The sequence below is a fragment of the Lotus japonicus genome, chromosome 3 (assembly GCF_012489685.1).
Source record: "Lotus japonicus ecotype B-129 chromosome 3, LjGifu_v1.2".
Taxonomy (NCBI): Eukaryota; Viridiplantae; Streptophyta; class Magnoliopsida; order Fabales; family Fabaceae; genus Lotus; species Lotus japonicus.
The window spans coordinates 91,440,216-91,464,788 of NC_080043.1; the positions used below are offsets into that span (position 1 = coordinate 91,440,216).

Sequence of the window (24,573 nt, forward strand, 5' to 3'; positions counted from 1 at the left end):
GCCACCTACTAGCTGACAAAGTACACCTTTTTGGCTAAATGATAGCTTTGAACAGCAGCATGCATTTAATGAAGCTACCAACCGGAGATTTGAATCAATGGTTAGATGACACTCACAACGGCTACAAACAACGGCCAGATTTTGTGTCTCAACGGCTACACAACTAGCAAGATCATATATAAAGGACATATCTGAAGATTGAAGAAGAAGAGAAAAATTTATTGCAAGAAAAGAAAGAACTCAGAGCAATTAATCAAAACATTCTTCAAAGCATTAAAAGCTCACAGCAGATTTCCTAAGAGTCAAATCCGATCTCATACCTCTGCTAAATCAAGAGAGAATACCAAACCTTAAAAGAGTCAAACCTCTTCTCTTACTTCTCTCTTAGATTCTGAACTCCTGTGTGTTCCAACGTCCTTTCAGAACCCAAAACACCTGAGAGTTCCAGTGCCATAAATTGTCTACACCAACTCTTTTGAGAAGAGATTTCTTGTAGAGCCAAACAATCTTGTTGATTGTGGGAGGAGTCCTGTACAATACTTGGAGAAGTCCGTGATAATACTAGGAGGAGTCCTGTACAATACTTGGAGAAGTCCGTGATAATACTTGGAGAAGTCCTGTCTAATACTTGTATTGGAGAAGTCCTTGATACTTGCTAGTGAAAATCTTGGTGGTGGCCAAGTACTGGACGTAGCCCAATCGTTTAGGGTGAACCAGTATAAATTCCTGTGTGCTGATCGTTCTGCTTCATTTACTTACTTCCGCTGCACTAAACAGTTTTTGAAAAGTCACCAGAACAATTTTCTTAAGAACTTATCTTCTTTTCATGAACTAAAGTTTTAACAAGTAATTTTTAAGAACACAATTCAAACCCCCCCTTTCTTGTGTTACTTATTTACATATCATATGAAAGTTTTTCCTTAGGCAGAATTAGTTGTCCTCGAAAACATACCAATTCAACTGGAAATATCAAAATAGTGCATCATTTCAAAAAACTTTTTAACTTATTTCTATATCAGCATGTTAGAATCTCCATGCTTACCATTATTGGTTCTGTTGTATACAGGTTGTTGTGAATGAGATACATGGCAGGGAAATGTTATGAGGTTTCCTTCACACAGGATGCTCTCAAAGATTTTTAAAATTGTAGGAACAATACTAGTAATGTATACATGCTTCCATTAGATTCTTTTGTACCAATAATCCAATAGTCGGTGCTTCCATTTTGGATTTTGTTTGAGAATGAATTTAGTTAATTTTAAATATATGCTTATATTTGGTGCTTACTAGACAGAGATTGCCAATATAAGATGAAGCATAAATTTAGAAGGTTATAAGAACCAACAGAGTTTCTAGAAAGATAAATATTTCTTAATAATTTTTTAAATGGAATTTAAATTCATAAATCAATATAAACTCTATAGTCTACATTCATTTTTGTTCAAATTACTCGGTAAAAAAAATACCCATGGGGAGTTATAGTTTTATTCAATTGTATGAATCATCTGTCGTAGTTAGTTGTTGTGGAAAAAAATTATTGAATGTATTCGATCTGAGTGTGAATATTTGATTGAGATTTAAGGTTTTGTTTTATAACAACTTTTGAGAAATGGTTTATTTGAGGCCATGCCCTGTGAAAAGTGATATTTCAGTTTTTTCATATATCAAACTCTAGGTTTGCTTTTGGGTGATATTTAAGCTTAACTAACCACCTTATTTCAAACTCTAGGAGGTATGACTCAATCTTTGAAGCATTGGGAAAATTGGTCCGGCCAATAAGAATTTGGTGGATTCTTCACCAAAGAGGAAACTTTGCCATTTTTCAACATTGACCAATGAAGTTGCTTTTATTTTAAAGGGTCTTGAAGGTCCCCTCCTTGAACCACCAAGAGAGGCTCTTGACAATTCAAACAAGAACTTAAAGATCAAATACATATGTACTATAAATTTATGACCTAAATTTATTAGTGCTAACATATTAGAGTTACGAGATGTCACGGGGAGGAACATTTTACATGAAAAATGAAAATTTGTACGAGTTAAAAAAAATATAATTTCATTTTCCTATAACTTAAGTGTAATTTTAATAATTTAAACAATAATTATATATTTATGTATACTTACATATCTAAACCACAAAAACAACACCCTATATGTTATGTCAAGTATACATCTTCGCAAACAAAATTCAGTTATACCTCACATATGCAAAACTTAAAGATTTTGGCATATTAACTCCTGTGTTTTTCAAAATTTTTATATTAGTTAATTCAATGTATGCTTACAAAACACTAGAATTGAGTGTCTAAATTTATGCTCTTTAAATATCTGCATCTTTATTATGATTGTTCTTACATTCTTAGTATCTTAAAATTATTATAGTTTAAAATATTGATCGATGTATCAAACACAATAGACAAATTTCCCGTGCAACGCGCGGGTAAAAAACACTAGTTTCAATATTATTTTACTAAGAAATTTTTTCTCTTGGGCACGACCGCCCCATTTCATTCTACATATTTCCCTCGGCTCCATGGTTCTCGAAATCATCATATAATAATATAATAATATAAGTGGAACTAAAAAAAAAACATGAAACTTCAACTTGAAGAGGTAACATGGATTTAAAAAAACAAAGAGGTAACATGGCTTGGCCCAAGTTCCTCTCATTTCTGGTTCAGACAAAGGTGAGCTATAAATGGAGCAGAGGATAAGGGCATGTATTTATTCAGAGTAACAATCAACAAGATCGTCGCTTTGGCCGAGTGGTTAAGGCGTGTGCCTGCTAAGTACATGGGGTTTCCCCGCGAGAGTTCGAATCTCTCAGGCGACGTTTTTGCTTTTTTTTTTTTTTTTTTTTATTTTTAATTTCGCTATTTTCTTCATTTATAATTTCGCTCTTTTTTATTTTTTTCAATAACTATTTCAGGGTTCAGCTTCCCCATCCCCATTTCGTAGCTGAAGATCGATAACCGCCACAACAGACAGCAACAGAGGCTTCCCATTCACAAGGAGCTTGCTTGCTTGGTAACATCCCTTCACTTCAATTTTCTTCTAATGCTCCATTTCAACGTTGTTGTTGTTGTTACTTTTGAGGCGATACAAACCTAGAAAATGGAACAAGATTATAACTGTTTTCCGTTTTCCATTAATATCTGTACATGTGGTTAATTTTGATAATCAAAATAAAGTGTTTTGACCGCGGGACGAGGGATTAGTCTCACGGCTGTCGGCTGTGGGATACTTTGGTCAAGACAAAAAAAAATAAACAGTGTTTACATGATTTGTCTGCTGGTTCAGGTATTTTTCTGGTGATTGTAATTGAGGGGAAGTCAAGTGACATCATGGAAAGTCCCCACTCTGTCAACAGTCCAAGAAGAACGCTCAGTTTGTCAAGACAGCGGAGGGCAAATTATACATCCTTTCCTGACCCAGTTGACAACAAAACCTCTGGCTTCGGATTGTCCGGTGATCATGGCCCTAAGCCTTCTGAAGTTTATGGTTTTGTAGGATCCATTAGCACTATTGTTGCTTCAGTTATTTTCTTCATATGGGCATATGTTCCAGAATCATGGCTACATTCTATTGGCATCACTTACTATCCTAGCAGATATTGGGCTCTGGCAGTACCAACTTATGTCATGGTCACCATTGTATTAATGCTTGGATTCTACATTGGTCTTAACTTCATTTCAACTCCTTCTCCTGCATCTATATACACAGTTTTTGGTGAGTTTGCTACTCAATTCTTTGGTGATAGTGGTGTGGTGAATTTCGATTGCTAGATTACTTCATATGCTTCCTGCACATGTGTTCAGGATCTAGTGCATTGTTTGTTAGTTGAAGTTTTTTGATTACTGATATGGATATATATTTGTTCAGATGAATTCAGTAGGGATCCTCTGAGTCTTGATTGCTCGCTAGAGGGAGAGGAGAAGCCCATCGATCCTATATCTGATATTGGTATCGACAGAATCAATGATGCTATGTTCAATAGTGCGGCCTAACGATCAAACTTAACTCCAATAGTATGCTGGGAGTTGCTGCCAAACAGCAACGGGTGCTGCTAATAGATTCTCCCACATTACATTGAGAGGTTATAGCTATTAGACAAGAGATTGAGTTGGTCTTGTTAGAGAATGATTGATTCTATTTCCTTCCATCAAAACACTTCAGCTGCTTTGAGGACATCGTCTTCTCGATTTAAGTAGTATCTAAAGGAGTAGACTGGTATTTTGCACAGTTTGAACCACCATCGGTTCTATATGAGTCTGCTAAGCCGAATCTGCACCAACGACCACCATGCTAACATATCGCACCAACGCACACGGCTGACAGAGCTCATTGTTGACCGCACGAACCGCCTTCATCCACAGGCAGAGCACACTTGTGAACAACATTGAGGGCATGACTCTTTCTTTTAAACATTTGCAAATTATCTTTCTAAGAAAAAAATAATGTTCAAGAATTAAGTACTTGCATCTTTAACAAAACTGAGGGCCGCATCTTTAACACATAGAATAGCACCCCCGTTACAATTGAAAAAAATCACACAAAACTTGTAGATATGCAATTGATTTATTTGCAGGACCATGGACTTGTTTTTCAATGGGTCTAGTGTGCAGTGTGGTAGTTAAGTGATTCATTTTTTTAAAAAAATATCGTTGTAACTTTAAACAATACGAACAACAGTTTTTTAAACAAAATTATAATTAGTATATAAATTAAAAATGGAAATGAAGAGATTAATAATTACCATCCAAAGTTGCTTGGTGGAGTGGAAAGGAAGAGATGGAGGTAATGATGGGAATGAGGTCGAGGAAAAAGCCAGAAGAACAGAGGGGAAAGCATGGAAAGGGGAAGGAGATGAAGTGGTTGTGGGAAGGAGATGCAAGAGGTAGTGGTGGCAGATGGACACTGATTGAGGAGGGTGGTTGGAGGGGGGAAGAAAAATCCTTGAGAGAATGACCCACTAGTAAGAGTAAAAACCCCATTCATAGGAGAAAACTAGGAAAGAAGCCCCCCACCCCCCCTCTGGAGATAGAAGCCTCCTTCGGGGGTGGTCGGAGGAGACTTGAAGGAAAGCTACAACTGATTTTTTTTCAAAGATTTGAAACTTAATTAACTGATATCTTGAATAGTTGCACACATACCAAGCAAAAATCTAGTTCAAAACAACTCCAAAGAACACAAATTCCATCCTTCGCTCGGTTTCAACTTCATCACACGCTCAAAACTGATCCTCGGATCATCATACCTCCCAATCTTGAAATAAATTACTCGTATTCATGCTTCTATCCATGCAATTGAGCTCTTAATCCTCCAATAATGTACTCATTAAAATACTATGGTAAGCCAAAAATCATAGTAGACAAAAGTAACTTTCTTCAGCTTTTGTAGTCATTCACTATTATTTTTCACCGTATATCTAAACATATAATTTATCACCTTATGTAATAGCATCATTGCATCTTCCATTTCTTTCACCCTCCCATTGATCCACCCGCAATCTCTTTCAACGTTGTTCCCAACATCAACCTACTAGAGTTTGTTCTTATAGCATTCTAGTATTATTGTATCCCCTATTATGCCCGATTAAACTATTTCTTACTTTTCTTCTACTTACTTTCTTTGTCTATTTTGGCCCAATTTTTTTTATCTAAGTCTAAAAATTCAGCATAGCCCAATGTTGGGTTAAAAGGGGTTAAGCCGCATCAACCCACTTGAGAACCTGTCCACCCGAACTACCAAGTACCCCAATTTGACCCCTTGCCGCGAATGATAAAAAAATATGAATCACATTTATAAGACTTCGGTTTGAAATTTTGGGTCTGAGACCGAAATCGACAACTGCACACTCGTAGAAACAACCTAGTCAAATGATCAAATCATGAATGATTTTGCTAAGGTTACAAGCGGCTGCAAATATAAATATAAATAAAAACAAAACAGAGCATCAGATAAGTTCACTGTTCGGTTTCATAAAACTTAAATGATCAGAAATTAAGTGCATCAAATATGCAAATGGCTGCCTCAACAGCTCTAAATTGCACATTTTCCTTTTACATTAGTTTATAATGATGGCAACAAGCGCCAAAAATGATAATCATGCAAGAGTGCTCAACAATCATTGGGAAATAAAATGACCTGGCACAGAGGTATTAGCAACGCTACTAGAACATGCTTAGTTCTCCACCATGAAAGAAGAAAATGTAAACATCACATAGATGCGACGTTAGGATGCAGCTGAACTTTCATCCTCGCTGCTCCACCAAAAGCTGACTGATAAACTGGTAGTTAAAGACCGCACATAGTGCCACCATTTTGGTGGAATGTATAACATTTCCCCTTCCTCCAAAATACAGTCTACAAACTCCAGGTCTTGCACCTTAGGAAACTTGCTCTCATCTACGTCATCTAAATCAACCTTCAAAAAACAGAAATATACAGTCAACAAGTTGATAGATTTCAAATATCGGAAGTAATTAATAAATAAATACAAACAAAATAAACACTTCTCCCTAGGAAGATCTAGGCAGAAACTCTGTTCGGTTGAGAGTTGAGTTGGATTGCGCAGAAAATGAGTTCTTCCCTAACGTTTTTCATGTTGGATGGTATGCTTCCATCCAAAACCATAAGTAGACTGTACAAGAAGTTATTCAATCATACAGTCAAAAAAACTAAATACCTGGCTGGAGTTGCAAAGCATGGTCTCCGAGTAGGGGAAAAGTTCATCAGACAAAGATGCTGAATAAAGCCTAATGTATTTTTTCCCAACAACCTGGAAGTATGAAAAGGACAATCAATGAGTCAAATATATTATTTCATGATGCACAGAAATCCATTGCATGATATGTTGAAGCAACTCTCTACACCAGTAATTGTATATTGTATACAACATTCTTTAAACAATTTAAAGAACAAGACTGAAAGCCATATTAATTGGTGAATCTAAACTTTATTATTTGTCTGGCTGGATGTGCTTTAATAATTGCACACCAGGTTGCCAGCTAAAAAGAAGAGTAAAATCGATCATAATACAACTGTACTCTAGCTAAGAAGCATGAAATGCTGTCTCCACAATATATTGCTAAAAGTTAGACACATGGATCCTCCTTGTTTATTTTAAAAAATAACTATTTATACAGGCTCAAAAGAGAAGGGCCACAATTAACTTCAACAGTTAAATGAAGGGTTTTTCTTTTTTCGTTTTTTTTAGGGGCGGGGAAATTGTAAAAGATAGCTTTATTTTGCAAATGTTCAATTAAATGTATACAACTGAGTTACCTGAGCTAGTATGTTATGATGTGGATCATGGTGTAAAGGGGTTACTGTTCCAGCCGGACCAAACCAAGCATTGAGAGATCTTAGCTCACCTCCGCCAGTAAAACAATAGTCAGGAATAAGGATATCTTTCCGTAGCTCATGTATCTGCCAGTTCAATGGTATCAGTAATTGAAAGAAGCAGTACATCATAAATCTGGATATCTTTACATAGCTCATTTATCGGCCAATTCAATAGTATCAGTAACTGAATCTAAATCACAGATACCTGATCAAATAATGGGTGCTGAGCAAGATATGTAGGACCACCAGGAGAACAGCCGTGAGACTTTATCCGCTCAAGAAACTCTGAAAATGTAATTAGCTCTTGCTTCCAATCCGCACATATATAGTTCTTACCAACCTGCAAAGAATGATGCACTTACGCTGGTTTTCCAATATTTATCTGAAAAGAAAATAGAAAAAAACGCATACAAAAGATCCACTCCACCCCGCTTTTTCCTTTTTTTTGTGTTTGAATTTCCTGCACTGCTAAACAACTTCAAGAACCTTGAGCTGGGAGAAAAAGTTTCCATGAGGTAAATGGGACATAAATACAAAGAGCACTAGAGGTATCATGCAAAATTATAATGAAAAGACATGAGGTACAGCAACGAAAAATTCATCATGTGAATCATATACTTTTCCAAGTTTTATCTCATTTTCTAGTTCCTATTTCAGTTTAACTACTTAGCCCTAAGTGGGAATCTATCAGGGAATATCACATAAAATGGGGGAGTGAGGGGCTCTTCACTCACAAACTGTAGCAACCATAGAAAAAAAATTGTTTACTCAGTTGCTCGAAGCATGCCAGGGCAAAAGTTTAGGATTTCTACTTAGAGAATTTTTAGGCCTGTAAAATCTGACATATTTGAAGGGATTAGGATGCAATAAAAATAGATTAATTGCATCAAAGTATGTCTAGGTGAATGATTTCCTAGTTGATGAATGATTTTGGTTGCTTAAATTTAGGGAATAATTTACAAAGACGGGACCAGATATAAGTTACAATGAGAAGATTGCCAATATAACCTAAATGTAACAAGTTTGTGTCCGTCAATATCCAACGTAAACTTTTTACTACATTCACAATACTTCTCTCTCCAGTTTAACACCTTGACTTTTTGTACTAAAACTGCCTGATAAATTACCCAAACTAGAAGTAAGAATGTTGTTTACGGAAGATTACTGGATAACTACTTAACTTTCTGAACATACATGGCCCCGGAGTAAGATAAGGTGAATTAAGTTTAGTGCAAAGGATCTGAGTCTCATCAAGAAAAAAATTATCAACCAGCAACCCATATTTTCCTCCGTGAATGGAAGAAACAAAACAAATGCTTCTGGTCTTGATACCTTCATCTCTCTAAATTCATTATTCAAAGAAGAAGAGGCGCCATCCTATATAATTATAAATATATTGACTAGAATAATCACCTCAACAGGAACTGTGCGGTCACCAGCAACTCTAAGCAAGTAATCCATATTATTCCATTTAGCCTTGGCTGGCCAGTGAGACATACAATCACTGATGATGACTGGGGAGCCAGACAGGTAATGATCTTGCAAGAACTTTTCCAATGACAGCGACGACCTCTTCACCACAAGCTTAGAGGAAAGTGACTTAACAGGTAAAAGTTGGAGCACCTAGTGTTAAAAAGCTATAACATAAACGTTAGATAGACCAGAACGGAAATGTAGCCATAACAGAATCACCTTAGCCAGGCCTAACTTCTTAAACATGGAAAAAGAAGTATACTAGAGTAACCATAAAAAAAGAACTTAAAAATCCAACATCAGTGAATATTCAATCTTGTATCATAGATGAGGGTGGCACAAGCTGTAGTTTTTAGATTTACACAATTTATAATTTTAGTAGCACAGTTCAATACAATTCAACAAGTTAGCCATTCAATGTAACAAATGACTTTCAATCACATGAACCAGTGCAATTTGTTTCACTGACATGAATACTTGTCATCAAATTTCATGCTTTTCTTTTACTGATTCTCATCAAAGAAATTATTAGTCAAATAAGCTTAAATTGTTGGATGAAAAGAAACGAAAAGAAAACTCCTGAAATTATTTCAGTGCTCTATTTTCATTCTTCTGAAATAGGGTCTGCACACAGCCAGCCACTAGGGACTTCACACAGATAGTTACTCATCCTCTACATACCTTATTTGGCAATATTTTACTCTGGTTTCATTTTGACTAGTGACAATAACTTACATTTACTTGTTTTGCTAATGATTTCTATTTTAAAATTATTACATCAAATATCATGCATCACTGTACTTCTAACTAAATCTTATGATTCAACAGAATTTACAAGTCACAGCTTAAAATTAATTGGCGATTCACGATTTGCATCGCGATCTAATAAATAAGACACAAACATAGTTTGATTCTGACATTTCCATTTAACAACAACATTTACTGAAACTTCACCATTCAGATTATAGATACTACTGCAATAAACAACAGCAACAACAATGATGCTCATCAAATTCAAGCTACACATGGATTGATCAAGGATGAAAATAACAACAATAATGCATTGCTCACCTTAGAAACATCAAACTCGTGATCAACGAGTGGATGCTCAGAGTTTCCAAAATCTTGATTGCTTCTTTCAGAAACCCTAACGCACCAAGCTTTCTCCGAGACCTTTTCAATGGCAGAGTCCAAATCCTTTCTGAGGAGCGGCCCTCCCATGATGATCCCCATATCCAAAGCCCTAAGCGCCTCCTTGAACTCGCCGTTGCAGTAGTGGTGCCTCGCCACGTGCAAACACGCCATCGAGTACGCGTCGCGCCACACCGGCAGCACCGAGTGCCACGGCCCCGAGTGAAGCTGCTCCCACGCCATCTCCCTTGCGGCCTCCGCCGCACGAATGTCGCCGGATGCCGCGAGCGCCGCCATGCTGACGTAGGCGTAGCCGCCGTGCTCGCAGATGGTGTGGAGGAGGGCAGGGGACTCCTTGTCCAGCATCGGCGTTTCGAAGTGGTCGGAGGGAGATCCGCCGCCGGACGCCGTGGTGGTTGACATGTTCAGCGGCGAGGCACTTTTTCAGAGATGTGGTGGTGACTCAACTAAAAAGTGAAGTCTGAGTGTGCAAAAAGTGCTTTAGATATTTGAAGCACTAGATAGATATTTCTTGAAATATCTTAGGACAAGAACATTAATGGTAGTATTTATTACTAATTAATATACGCATATTATAAGTGGTGGAAAGATATTTTTGTTCTTTGCACATGGAAATGGAGATATTTTTCATCTCTCTATTGTCACATCATAATTTTTGTTTTTTTTTTAAATTGCTATTTGATGTGGTAAAAGTTAAAGGTTTGTTGAGTGTGGATTCTAAGAATCGAACTCTTTACGGGTAATAATATATAATATACATTAATATTTGTGTACCCCTCATATCCTTAGTTTTATTGGTTTAGTGATACATAGTTGATTTTCTTTAACTTCATTGTGATGTATATGTTCTTGGCTCGAAGATGATTACGTCCCGTGGAGTGGAGGATACCGGTAAGAAAAAATGTTTGTGTACATTATACTTATGATTTTGAAGCAAGTTGAAGTGTGAAACTTAGTCAACTTAATTATCACAATTGGTTTTAAGTAGTTTAATTCACTTTATCATAGGTCGAGCATTCGAATCCAGTTCCTCAAGTAAAATCCTCTGATGCTCTTATCCATGAGTGCGTCGTCAGCCTCCCCTACATGTCACTAGCGTCCAACTTGGTAATCACGTTTTCTACCATTCTACCATTTTTGTAATAAAAAAAGTGTGAAACTTATTATTTTTATTTTGAAAGGGAAGTGTGAAACTTATTTGATTCCACGTATTGGCACATATGAAGCCACGTTTTAAAGCAAAACGTCACATAAAATTGAAAATTATAAATTTAAATTAAATATTTTTCATAAAAAATAGCTTTCGTTATATGAGTAGTAGATCGATTCTGTTATAGTAGCATATAACTCTCACATAAATGGATTGGTTTTGCATTATGGGAGGTAACTTGTTGAAGAAAAAATGTCAATTGGATGCTTCACTACATGACTTAAAATAGTCCTCAACCCCATGCTATAAGATTAGTTTCTGAGATGTAAAAGGTTTGGAAAATTTGATGATCCTGGATTAATTTTGAGAGAGCAAGAATTGGATAAAGATTGATAATTGCTAATTTAAATTTGATGCTGATTCATTTTCAGCCTAAAAAATTGCTTGTCTAATTTTTCCTTTTCAATCTCTCCTCTTCTCACCTCAGCATGCTGGGCAACAGTATTTGCAAGAGCTTGATAAGAAAACTCAAGTGTATGGGTGAGATTCTGGAACCTCAGTGGGTCTGATGATTGCATTAGTTTCATGGTATCCACAAAGAAAATAAGAGGATCCACCTCATCAACTGGGAACTGCAGCCACTCTTCATCATCATAACTAAAGTCAGCTTCATCCTCAATATCAATTGATCTCATTTCCTTGTAATCATTGCCATCCTCACATTCTTGTTCATTATAGGTTTGAAAGCCATCCATATCTTCCACATTTTCAGCTTTTGCAACTTGATGATCCTTGTATGCAATCAGAAGATTGAGAGCAGCATGGAAGTGCCAGTAATGATGTTAAACCAAGGCAGCAAACTTTTTTATTATGTTGTATCTTAAAATGAGCAAGCACACCACTCTTGCTGAGCATATGAAACCAAAGATTGAAGATTTCTGATGCTGCACCTAACCTTTGCAATATGCTGAGAGTCAGTGCTGCATTGTAGTATAGAGCATCTGCAATCACTTGCATGAGAAGATATTTCAAAGGAGATTTTTCATCGGTTCGATTCAAGCGTTCAATTGTAATCCTGAGATATGGCTCAACTCAACCATCCACCTGTCCTCTGCAGTTTAGAAAGACAACTTCTATAAGTATTGGAGCTGGCTCATTGTCTTTGTCCTTCATATTTTTGTTCGCCATAAGATGAAATCATACTCTGTTGATAGTTAGGTTCTTTGCAAGTGAGGAAATGGGATGTTCCCCTTGTAATATAAATTTCCAAAGGAGTCAGAATATAGGGAAAGAATTCAAGTTCCCAATGTGCCAGCAATCTTATCATCAATGGCCAAAGACTCCACATGTCCAATGATATTGATGGAGAGAATAAAGTGATATCTGATATAATCTCTAAAACTTGTTCATAAACATCTGGACCATCGATTCTTAAGGTTCCACGCATTAAGTGAAACAAAGTTTGCTCAATTTGAACAAAAAGTTGAGGATGAAAGCTCCCTGATTTAAGTATTGCGCTAATAGCACGCAAACAACCAACTGCAGCCAGAACTCCTGGATCATCAGGTTCTTGGTCGGCTTCGACGGTATCCATACATGATACACCTGCCAAATGCAACTTCCAAACTTTGGCACAGCAACAAAGCATAAGGTGCCATTTCTTCCCCAAACTTGTCCGCAATAGTCACTAAAGTATAAACAAGGTCTTTATCCTCAACCTCATTCATAAGTTTGAGAAATTCATCAAGGAGTTGAGGAAGAATAGGGCGCATTTCATCCAAATCTTCACAAGCTTCAACGAAAGAGCGTAAAGAGAAAACGGATTAAACGCGGACAGGAGCTTCAGGATCTTGCATTCCACATACAACACACTGCAACGCCTTCCGGAAATTGTTCTGAATCAGGGCGGTATATTGTCCTGCAACCCAACTGGACTGCTGAACTCAGGAAAGACATGTTGCACTAACATGCCCTCAAGTTGAGATTTATAAGGCTCATGTTGCTTCAAACTATCACAAAGTGCCCCAATAGCAAGAAGAGCACCGTCTTTCTGTCTATAAGGCTTGTATTCTGATGGTGCTTCATTGTACCTTTCTAAAACTTCAACTATGAATTGCATAAACTTGTCAAGATTATCTCTCCCGCGTTTTCGAACCAACTCACTAACAAAATCCATGGAGGCAATATCATAGCCTTTTCTTACATACCCATGTGGATCTTCATCCCAAAGCTTTTGATCATTATCATTGAAGCACATGAGAGGGAAAACTATTTCAAAAAGAAGAACATCGAGCCGAGGTTGCAGCACAAGAGTGTAGACGCTATCCTCTGAAATACTTTCACTTAGATATTGAAAAACCAGGCTGTGAACTCTGTCAGGTAAATACCCTCCAACTCGAAAGACATTCAACAGATTTAGCTCGCAATCCAAAATCTTAGATGTTTAAAAACATAGTTTTCCATTGATATTAATTAAACTGATTTTGGATGGGTGTACTAAAAAGTTTTTATTGAGATTAAAGAATTTTTTATTGAGATATTTGAAAACCAAGTTTTTTATTGAGATTAAAGAATTTTTTTATTGAGACATTTGATGATATAACATATTACAAGAGTGAGTTTTGAATTAGAGTGTCTCATTAATTAGAATGAGAACTCTATTTTTATTTTTTGTAAGCAATGAGGACTCTATTTACTGGATAACAGGTTTATACTACATTTCTTTTCCTAATCGCCACTCTACCACCTATTGCTAATCCTCTGTACGACATTTCTGCATAGCAAACAGCTCAGCTAATAACTTTTCTCAACTAACATTATAAAGTGGCCCAATTTCATCTAGCAAATATCAGAATTATTCATATTATATGTTCACATGATATGTTTAAACTTTTCACCTCTAATTTAAATTTAAGTTAATACCAAAATTAATCTAAAAAACAGGATACAAAATATGCCTGCAGATCAGTTGTAGCCAACATCTCTTTCAAAAAGAACACAGCTGGTTTATTTTGTATCATATAGAATTAACAAAAATTCAACATCATATAATGTGGTACTAGATTCAGCTGAACTTGAAATGTCTTAAGAGGGAAGAAGAAGAAGAAAAACCTCAAATCTGAAAATTGTATCAATTTGCTGTTGTCCTTTCCACTATTTGACTCATAAATTACAAAAAAACTTGAACCATCAATGACAATGGGATTATTTACATAAATTTCAATAAGGAATTAGATAACTCATCAAGGGCCTAAAGGGTTGTTGTTGTGATGAAGAGGGTCAGGTCCCGTTGGGACTAGTCTAGCTGAGTCTTCTACTGTTGGATCAACAGAAGCAGCACCACCTTCATTCCCAAGTCCAAATCTTGTTGCAACCTAAAAGCAAAATTAACCACAAAACAAAACAAATAGACACCATTAAATTATCAACAGAAAGCAAGAGGATGATGGATGATGAATGGAAGTTTGAAAACAGAATAACCAAATTAAATCCAATGTATATGATATACCTCTATCTTTATGCTTGTTGTTACTATGGGCCTGTTTCCTGCTTTGTTTGATCTTGCTCTAGGGCACGCGCAAGAGGGATGGGTTCGGACCTGGGTGCAGCGCGATTTGGGGGGAGAGGTCGTTTACCAAGTACCAAACAACATTCTTGATAAAAAATTCTGGTTCATTTTATGGAATCGAAAAGCCACATAGAAGCATTGTTACAATTTGAGCCACACAAAAAAGAAAGTCACTTATATTCCATTCAAATGAGTAAACACTGAAGCATCATTACAATTATATTCTTACAACACCAGTATACATGAGAAATTCAAGTGGAATTTCACTACACAATGCATATTATGTAATCATACTAGACCCTAAATCACAGTATGGACATCTTTACCTTGACCTAATGATTTCTTCTTTCATGGCAAGTGACAAAGCACTAAGACTACCTTCATTCTCCAATTGTACACCAGGCATAGCCATAGCTCTACTCCCTACAAACCCATATTCTCCAATTTTGATCTCTCCAAACTTCACCATCCCTCCTTCCCCTTCATATATGTGTCCAAACAGCAAAGCTTCCCTTCCCACACTACCCCCTCTCTCAATCTTCACCATCTCAGGGTTCAACAATGCTCCCATGCTGTCAACATAAACATCATGATCCATGTCAACATCTGCACCCATCATCTTCATCCACAGCACAAACAAAAATGACCCACTTGTCATGTCCATGAAATAGTCTCCAACTAAAGTTCTAATGGCCTGCCATGTGCTGTCCAATGTGATCCTTATACTCCATATAGGAACAATATCACCTTGTTTCTTCTTTCCTACAAGAACCCATTTAGCTACTACACAAGCCAATGCAGATAAAGCACCTGAGAGAATCCAAATCAGAGGAAGCAACCAGAACATTGGAAGCTTCTTGGCATGCTTTAAGTGGACAATTAAGTTCAAAGGAGCATAAACTGCTAAGCCCACCACAAGATGAGGCAAAGCTGTTTGTAGAAATGGCTGAGTGAAGAGTGCTGTGAAGGTCTGATACCATGTTCTGGTCAAGGTTACTCTTTGTGAATCATCTTTTAAATCACCATTTCTTTTCTTGCATTCCACGTTATTCATCTCCTCCATCATTTCATCTGAAGCGTTCATTGAGTTCCTGATAACAACTTGGGATTGTGATCCAATGTACACACCACCCTCTTGGAGGGTAGAATTCATTGGAGCAACTGAAAGTGCACCCAGAATGACATTCTTTTGGACAAGAGAACCAGGAAGAATAAGGCTTTGACTCCCAGTGACTGAATTATCTTGAATCTCAATTTTTCCACAAGCATATGATCCATTGGAAGAATGAAAACCAGTAATTATCCGACTAAAATCTCCGAGATGGACACCGGCACCAATTGACATTAACTCTGGATTTGAAACTGGGTTGATGGCTCTGATGGAACAATGCTTGCCAATTTCCGCGCCCAAAAGGCGTAAATATATGCAGAAGGCTTCTGTTCCTGAGAGAAGCTTTGCACATCTGAGGTGACAGGACATAGTCATTTGATTTCGAAGCCAAGTTTTAAACTGAGTTTGCTTTTGATTGGTTGCGAATAGACGAGTAAAAGCACTAGTGAGAGTGATGAGTATGAGACCATGGAGCAAGTAGCCTGTGGTAAATGAAATGGCAAAGGTGATGGGATTTGATGGGACATCAGAGAACATGGTAGCATAAGCAATGATGGTGAAGGGGATCCAGTGGAAGGCTCCACATAAGCAAACAAATGAAAAGTGCTGGAGTGATGGAGATTTCTTGGAGAATCTGATATATAAGAAGTAGGCAATGGCTGCAGCAAGGGAGCTGAGAAAGCCTACAAGATAGATCCCAATAAAGTGGTAGATGATATCATGTTGAGTTTTGCTGGGAAGAACAGGCAGCTCTGCATTCTGAAATAAAAATGGAAAGGTATTTAGTTAATTGTTCAAGCTTCAATTCTCATCTGTCTTTGATTTATAGGGAGAAAAATCCCAGTTATATAAAATATATAAAATAATCTAAACATATATGATTAAAATATCAAATGTATATTTTTTATGTGTTGTCTCAGTCATACATAACATACCTTGTCAACATTATTAAACTTGGAAGGTTTCAGGACATGCTGGTCTCCACCAACTTTTTGCAAGGCCTGTACCTCAGCACCCTCTCCAATAACACTTCCTTTCTGAAGAACAGCATAAGGCCCAATAGAAGAACATTTGCCAATCCTAATAGGATGGAAACTTACAACTCCATTTTTTACCTCATGGCTTTGCACCAAAACACCTTCTGCAATGACAGCTTCATCTCCAATTGACACCAGAGATGGGTCTGTGATGTCAACTGTATCAAGCAAAACTGAGGATCCAATTCTTGCACCCAACATCTCAAACCAGTATTTCAGAAACACTGTTCCTCTGAGGTGTATTGCCAGAACTTTAGAGGATATTTCTCGGGTCTTATACAGTGCCCACCACTTGACAAAATCCATTGAATAGATGGAGATTTCGGAGGTGAGTGCATAGTTTAGCCCCAAGAAAGAACTTCCAAATAATGAAAGGCAAATGCAAGAAGAAGCAATGCAAAGAATCCAAGCAAGAGGTGCAATACTCAGGGAAATTGAGTAATTTAACCAAGCCACTCCATCTAATGAATTAGTGACACTTTGGAAGAAATTTAGAAAAGCATTGATGGATAGATAAGCAGGAGAGGCCAGCACGGTAGAAATGTAAATAATTGCTAAGAGTTGAAGTAAACGGATACCGAACTGGTGAGACTTTGGGGGTACCTCCACAACCAATTCAGCAGAATCAATGTCATCTTCTGGAATAATGGATGGATTGCTTGCAAGCTTAGGCTGAGACTTTAATATAAGATCCTCAGAGAAGTTAGCCAATTCTTGAATGCAGGATGCAGTGAAAACATCAATAGCTGCAACTGGTGTTCCCAGAAAATCTGACAGTTTTTGAGTAGCTTTAACCACACCAATTGAGTCAATTCCATAGGATGTAAGCTGGTCTTTAACAGAGATTTTGGTGATTGGGATTCCAGTCTGCTCAGAAATAAGCACTTTCAAGAACTCTAGAATGTCATTTTTACTGATCCTTAGCTTAGGCTGTGGTGTTTCTTCTGCCCTGCATGTTGCTGTAGTAAATGACCTTACCATATATTTCTTTGTGAAAACAGTATTTGGACTTAGTGGTACCAAATTCAGCGTCTCATCAGCGAATTGTTTGATACACTCAAATCTCCTGATTTTTCCTGATGTTGTTTTGCTGATGGTTCTAGGCTTGACCAACTTGATAGAAGCAACACTGACTCCATGTTCTTCGGCCACACATGTCTTGATACTCTCAACAACCTCTTTGGTAACTGGTTTACCATCCCTTACTTCTGCAATCACAACCAATCCAACCTGATCAGAGCCATCTGGAATGGAAATTCCCTTTGCTGATAGAATTTCCTCAGGGACCCCAACAACAGCACAACAACCCGGACGAAGAAACTCTGATGAGTTTTCAACTGTCTTTTCAACATCTGCTGAGTAAATGTTTCTTCCAGCAACAATGATAAGATCCTTGATTCTTCCGGTGATGAATAGCTTCTGATCTATAACTCGTCCCAAGTCTCCGGTTCTTGTGTAGTTGAGCCCAGGTTGATTCTGAAGTTCATTCCTGAAAGTTTTCTGACTCAGCTCTTCTCTTCCCCAGTATCCTACTCCTGCACTTGGACTACTAATCCAGATTTCTCCCTCCTTTCCATCTTCTTGAAGCTCTTCACAAGTCTCAGGATCAACTATTCTAATGTCAACATCTGCATCCTGGTGTGGAACATACCCACAACAAACTCTTCCCTGCCAATCAACAATGACAGGCTTATCTTGTCCAAATGCACAGCTGACAAACACACAATTTTCAGCTAAGCCGTATCCAGGAGCCATCACCTTTTGATTTAAGCCAAGAGGAGAGGTTAGCTCAATGAATCTTTTCAGGGTATTGTGTCTCACTGGTTCAGCAGCAACCATAAGAAAAACCAAGGATGAGAGGTCCAAGTTCTGAAGCCTATCCTTGTCAGATTCCAATCTTCGAATCAATAACTCGAACGCAAAGTTAGGGCCAGCACTATGAGTTGCTTTGAACTTGTTGATAGTTTCAAGCCACAAGAGTGGTTTCTTGATGAATGTCATTGGTGAAAATAAAACTGCAGATCCACCACTAACAAGAGCTGTAAAAAGTCCCCCGATCAGCCCCATGTCGTGATACTGAGGAAGCCAACTTACTAACACTGTCCTTGAGGTGCTCTTATATCGACTTCTCATCAACTTCACATTGTGAATAAGCCCACCATGAGAGATCATGACTCCTTTAGCATCACCAGTGGAACCTGAGGTGAATTGCAAGAAACATACATCACTAGGCTTTGGTTCACATTGATTATCAAGGTGTTCCAAAGCCATAGTTTTGGAGTTCTTGACCCAAGTATCAGTGTGCAGCCATGGAAGATTCGGCCACCTAGCTGATGATTTCCCCTTTTTTCCAGTTAATGATATCAAATTTTTCAATGAACCGGCACGGACAGCTGAGTGATAAGCTACTGTTGATAGAATAGCCACTATGCCACATGAATTGGCAATATTTTCAATTTTCATAAGTGCTTGTCCACCTCTTTGCATAGGATCTGGTGGAATGATGGGGACTGGTAAGACTTTAGCTCTTAGGCATCCAAAGAAGGCATCAACGAAATCCAAACCGGGGACATAGACAAGGAGAACCCTGTCACCAGGCTTGATAACTGGCTTTTGGCTTGTTAAGAGCTTATGAGCAATGCAAGAAGCATTAAGATGTTGTTCTGCATAGGTCCTGCGGCATACCGAGGTCCCTTCTTCATTAATCCAAGTATAAAGAGTCCTGTTTTGAGTAATTGGATGAGTTCCCCAGTGCTTTAAGTAGCTATTTAAAATAGGAAAATTAGGAAATTGCACTTCTGGCAATTCACCTAACTCTCTAGGAATCTTCTTTTGGAACTCAGTTTGCAAGGGAAACAAATTCTGCACAAGACATGCTTCTATTAAGTGCAGGTCTACTTGAAAAACATAGATATCTAAAATCCAAAATTTCTAATATTTGATTTGTCAAAACATATATAAATGACAAATTACCTTAGTGTAAGGAAATATTGGCAAATCATTGCTATTTGCAAAGTTTTTGCAAATCAGAGCCATGGCATAAGATGAATTTCTCTCTGTAAGCTCAAACGCCATAAGCCCGCCTACATAATAAGTATTCTTTGAACCTTGAAGCTTTGATTCCAACTTCTCATAGAATCCATTTTTCATATCTGCATTAAAGCTTCAGACATTAGTGTTTTCCTACTTGGCAACGAAAAGTGGAACTACGAAAGATGCAATACCTTGGCTGCCAACATGAGGAAAATACTTAAAGCAGCGTTGAAGAATGACATTCTCAACATCTCCCCCCATGGACTTTACTGCCTTGATTGCGAGCTCTGTGACAGTTGGTCCCTTAATATCAACAGCATTCCCATAGGACCAGAACAAGAATATATCAGTGTTAGCATAAAATTTCTGCATTGCAACTGGATTTCCAATTGTGCTAGGATCTTCCATATATTCATTAAAATAATAAAATCCAACAGGCAAATGTTCTAGCCCTTTGATCTTTAAGGCCGTGGTGTAGTAGTCATTGGTCTCAACTTTGCTGAACAGGTCCTTTTCAAGATCACTTGTATCCATTACTTCATTTTCGCATTCTGCCACAAGACTTGTTTAATAAGGTATTGAGCCAGAGGAAAAAACAAAAAACCTTACATACATATAGTGCAGTGAGAAGTCTACATACCAATGCTAGTTGAAGGCGATCTGTAAATTCTTCCATAGTTCAATGGAAATGAACCAGAAACTATAATCTTATCAAATTCCATTGTTTCAACTTCATTTGAGCTCTTGACATTAACGGTGACACCATCAGAGTCCCTCCTGATTGCCAATACTTCAGTGTTATACCGAAGTTTTAACGGAAGTGATTCAGCAATCTTCTGCCAGAGACTTGTATATCCACCTTTAAATCTCCGAATTTTCCCAGCCATGGATGTTCTAGTAAATTCATGAATGTAGGCATAAGACATGTCTTGAACAAACCCATATCCTGAAGCAGTGTAGCCATAAGCCACAGACTTAGGAATGGATTTGAGTCCATGATGTTCAAGATACTCTGGAGTTAAATCTGAAGCAATTTCACTGACAGCATGGACTCCTATACGACCACAATTCTTCACTTTTTCCTATCAGTATCACAATGAGAATTAACAGCATTTAGATTTCAAGTCATAGAATTATGAAGTAATCTTTATGTGTCTATAAAAGATTAATAATAGTAGAGATTAAAGACTAACTTGGATTTCCAATGTAAGTGACATAACAGATACATAATCATCAGCAACTTTAATATCTTGATATTTTCCAGAGGAAGGATCAATAACAGCAAGCTTGTGAGAGTCCAATTCTTCTAGTGCAGAGCCTGTCTCTTTTGCCAAGTGAAAGATCACTGGAGCACTGCTTGCAGCAAGAACTTGCCCACCCAGATCATAAATTTTTCCTGCATGGAAGTATAAGTATTGTCAAAATCCATTGCCACTAGAATCCGGTACAGTGTGCAATACTCTTAGTATTCAGGTTAACTTAGTTTTTTTGGCACTACCCCTATATAAAGGCTTATTTGGCCACATCGCTAATCAATGTGAGACTTTTCAACAAATACAAATGAGTGGTCGATTCAAGTGATACAAGTTCGATTCCTCATAAATAAGGTTTGGAGTTATAGTCTTACGTATGAAAAAACTCTCTCGCTTGGAGATCTAGCCGCACAAGGATGTGTATGCTACCGACTTAAACAGGATTTTCTACTGTGGTGGATATATGTAGTTAAAAAAAGGTAGAGTGTGATATACCTTCAATATCCACTGATTCACACATTCCTCCTACAGTATGATGTTTCTCCAAAACTGTGATATCCTTATAACCAAGTCTAGCTAGTGCATAAGCAGCTGATAAGCCACTTGGGCCAGCTCCCACTATTCCAATTCTGGTGTTTTCTGGCAAGGAAGGATGTAGCTTGGAGAATTGGTCCTCCATTGATCTTTCTGGGTCCATCTTTTCTGATTTACAAACCACCAATCCTGGAATTAACCTGTTGGCACCAACTGACAAACTCAGTCTAAATGCTCCCAACAATTACACAGATAAATTTCATAACTCAAATCAATGCCTATAAGTTTTCTTGCCCAATACACAAATGTGTAGTTATATAATAACTTGGCACACAACAAATAGTTCAAAATGATTTAACATGAAGTGTGGGCTACCATGATATATATTATGGATAAGAATAAGATAAAAATGTTGTCAAGATTAATCATCCCCGGAATACATGTCACAAAACAAAACATAATAGTTTTTCAGTCAGCATTGAGAAGTTTGAGCATTTTTGTGTACTTCTGTCTGATGAAACATTCAACTGAGCCTCAAAGATAAACTACCAAGTTTTCTGGAGAATGTAAGAAATCTTACAAACACACAAAATGCTCTTTATAATGGGATGTTGTTTGATATCTAAAGAGGAGTATAGTTAACATACCTTAGAGGTGACAAGTATGCAGAATGCTGAGCACTTATCAATAGGCTTGGCACATTGCACGTAGCACTTGCTGAAATTGCAACAATTCCATTGTCAGCATAAACTCACAAACTTACACAAAGCATGAATGAAACTGAATCCAATAATGCACACAACTACATGTAAGGGTGCAAAAACATCAGAAGCACACTCTAGTCCACCGCAAACCATTTCACTTAACTTTCTGTATAAATTGCAAAGGTCAAACTTGCTGACAAAATCAAGCCGAAAAGATAAAGAGGTAGTCAAGTAAGATACCTGAGTGAACATGCAAAACATTTGGTTGTTCCAAGTGGATGCCAAATGACGAGTGAGAAAAGTGTAAAAGTGTGAGAGAAAGATGAGAACGTGGCCTCAATTCAACACACTGAATTCGAAGCCCATTGCTATGATTATATATGATGTGTTAAGTGTTAATGGATTGAAATATTCTGCACTAAAATGTGTGTCCTTTTTTTATCTTACTAACCAAAGATAGTAACCAAGATAGTGAAATGTCAATTAAAAATTGCTATGCAAATTTATAATTGCTCCACTCATTTTTTTTTTCAATTTACATAATAAAATTTCACTGATAGGTCATGAAATTAAGAGATGACACCACATTTTGATCTGTGTTAATGTACATTGGATCAAGATGTTACGTCACCAAATGATATCTCATTTGTCCTCAAATCAAAGGCTGAACTAGAAAAAATGGGTAAGGGGAGTGGTGAAGATTTAACACATTAAACAAAGTTAACAATCATCGGTTGAAAAAAGTTATAAAAAAAATTAAGGAGATGCAAATAACATTTATGTACTATTTTTTTGAGAAAAATAATTCTCTTATATTGAGACGATCACCTCCTTAATTCCCAACCTGGGTCCGTCACTACCTCAAATGATATCTCATTTATTTGTTCTATTAATGAAATTATTTCATCTAAAATAAGAATCATATGTAAGTTTGTATTTGTTATACCTATATAATGTTTTCTAATATTTTTTGGGTAAGCTTATGTTTTCTAATTAACATACACAATTTTATTAGTACGTCATTGAGACATCATAAAGTCAATTTAGGACACAGCCACACAAGATTTGTATGTGTATCCTATTGTTCAAGTTTTCATGATCCAAAGGATAGAGACAAGCCCATATATTTGATATTTCCCCTTTGGCTTCGATGACTACCACAATATCAGAACCTTCTATCTAAGATAATGTAGAAGATATTCTCCTTTAGATTCTTGATTGATTCTCATACTATAAAAGTAACATGCTTGAAGAATCCGTCTGCATGGTGACACCTTGAGCTTACTTAAATGTCCATGAAATTTAAGTCTCCAGCATGTAATAACGATGGGTTCACAAACAGACACAAAGACAATTACATTGTGCAACCATTTCACTTGACACATGAAACAAACACAAAACAGTTGTTAAAAGGGAATTATGCTTTTTCAAGATACGAATCACCGCATATTTAAGGCTTAAATATGTTGGTGGTCCCTCTAAAATAGGGGCCCTTTGATTAAGGCCCCTACAAATTTTTTTGGGTGGAATAAGCCCCTAATGTGAAAATAATATATAGTGATAAGCCTCTGTCGTGAGGTTCTGTTAAATTTCTGATGATTCTGCAAACGATTATATTTTGTGAAAATTATTCAATTAAAAAGGGTGTCACGTAAGTAAATGAGGGTTGAAAAAAATAAAAATAAAATAAAAACCCAAAGTAAAAAACCCAAGTACATTTGGGGATTTTACTTGGGTTTTTTGCTTTGGGTTTTTATTTTTTTATTTTTTTAACCTTAATTTACTTACGTGGCACCCTCTTTAATTGAGTAATTTTCACAAAATATAATCCACATCAACGCCGTTTTCAGAATCATCAGAAATTAAACAGAATCTCACGGCAAGGACTTATCACTATATTCAAATTAGGGGCTTATTCCACCCAAAAAAATTTGTAGGGGCCTTAACCAAAGGACCCCTATTTTAGGGGGACCTCCAACATATTTAAGCCCATATTTAATTTGCTAATTGTTTCTGGAGCACAACTGGTTCATGGCGGAATTTTCGATAAAATTGTGGCGGTGGCCTTTTCTCTTATACTTTGGCCGCCGGTGTAGAGAAAATGCATGGAGGCCTAATGTCACCATTGTCAAATTTGTATGTTTAGCAATATGTTTTTCAGCTACATAGAAATGTGATCACATTTTCTCTTTTTTTTTAACGTCACATTTT

General features: G+C 37.1%; 3 protein-coding genes, 1 non-coding gene and 1 pseudogene across 4 annotated transcripts; 2 read left to right on the forward strand and 3 right to left on the reverse strand.

The window, feature by feature from the left end:
* Positions 1-2,705: 2,705 nt before the first annotated feature.
* Positions 2,706-4,613, forward strand: LOC130743019 (phosphatidylinositol N-acetylglucosaminyltransferase subunit P-like). Its single transcript, XM_057595129.1, has 3 exons — positions 2,706-3,027; positions 3,301-3,729; positions 3,883-4,613. Exons 2-3 carry the CDS (start codon positions 3,345-3,347, stop codon positions 4,005-4,007), a joined length of 510 nt encoding a protein of 169 aa, XP_057451112.1. The 5' UTR covers positions 2,706-3,027; positions 3,301-3,344; the 3' UTR covers positions 4,008-4,613.
* Positions 2,752-2,833, forward strand: TRNAS-GCU (transfer RNA serine (anticodon GCU)). Its single transcript has one exon. It is a non-coding gene; the product is annotated as a tRNA-Ser (tRNA).
* Positions 4,614-5,956: 1,343 nt separating the features above from the next.
* On the reverse strand, positions 5,957-10,480 carry LOC130747342 (lysine-specific demethylase JMJ30). Its single transcript, XM_057600245.1, has 6 exons — positions 9,892-10,480; positions 8,761-8,970; positions 7,553-7,687; positions 7,288-7,431; positions 6,689-6,781; positions 5,957-6,427 (listed from the first exon to the last, which is right to left on the reverse strand). The coding sequence occupies exons 1-6, from the start codon at positions 10,372-10,374 to the stop codon at positions 6,236-6,238; spliced, it is 1,257 nt and encodes a 418-aa protein (XP_057456228.1). The 5' UTR covers positions 10,375-10,480; the 3' UTR covers positions 5,957-6,235.
* Positions 10,481-11,526: 1,046 nt separating this feature from the next.
* Positions 11,527-14,934, reverse strand: LOC130745009 (importin beta-like SAD2; annotated as a pseudogene).
* LOC130745010 (uncharacterized) lies at positions 14,806-21,821 on the reverse strand. Its single transcript, XM_057597162.1, has 7 exons — positions 21,620-21,821; positions 21,065-21,267; positions 20,512-20,953; positions 20,063-20,422; positions 19,812-19,990; positions 16,737-19,700; positions 14,806-16,560 (listed from the first exon to the last, which is right to left on the reverse strand). The coding sequence occupies exons 1-7, from the start codon at positions 21,819-21,821 to the stop codon at positions 15,013-15,015; spliced, it is 5,898 nt and encodes a 1,965-aa protein (XP_057453145.1). The 3' UTR covers positions 14,806-15,012.
* Positions 21,822-24,573: the final 2,752 nt, after the last annotated feature.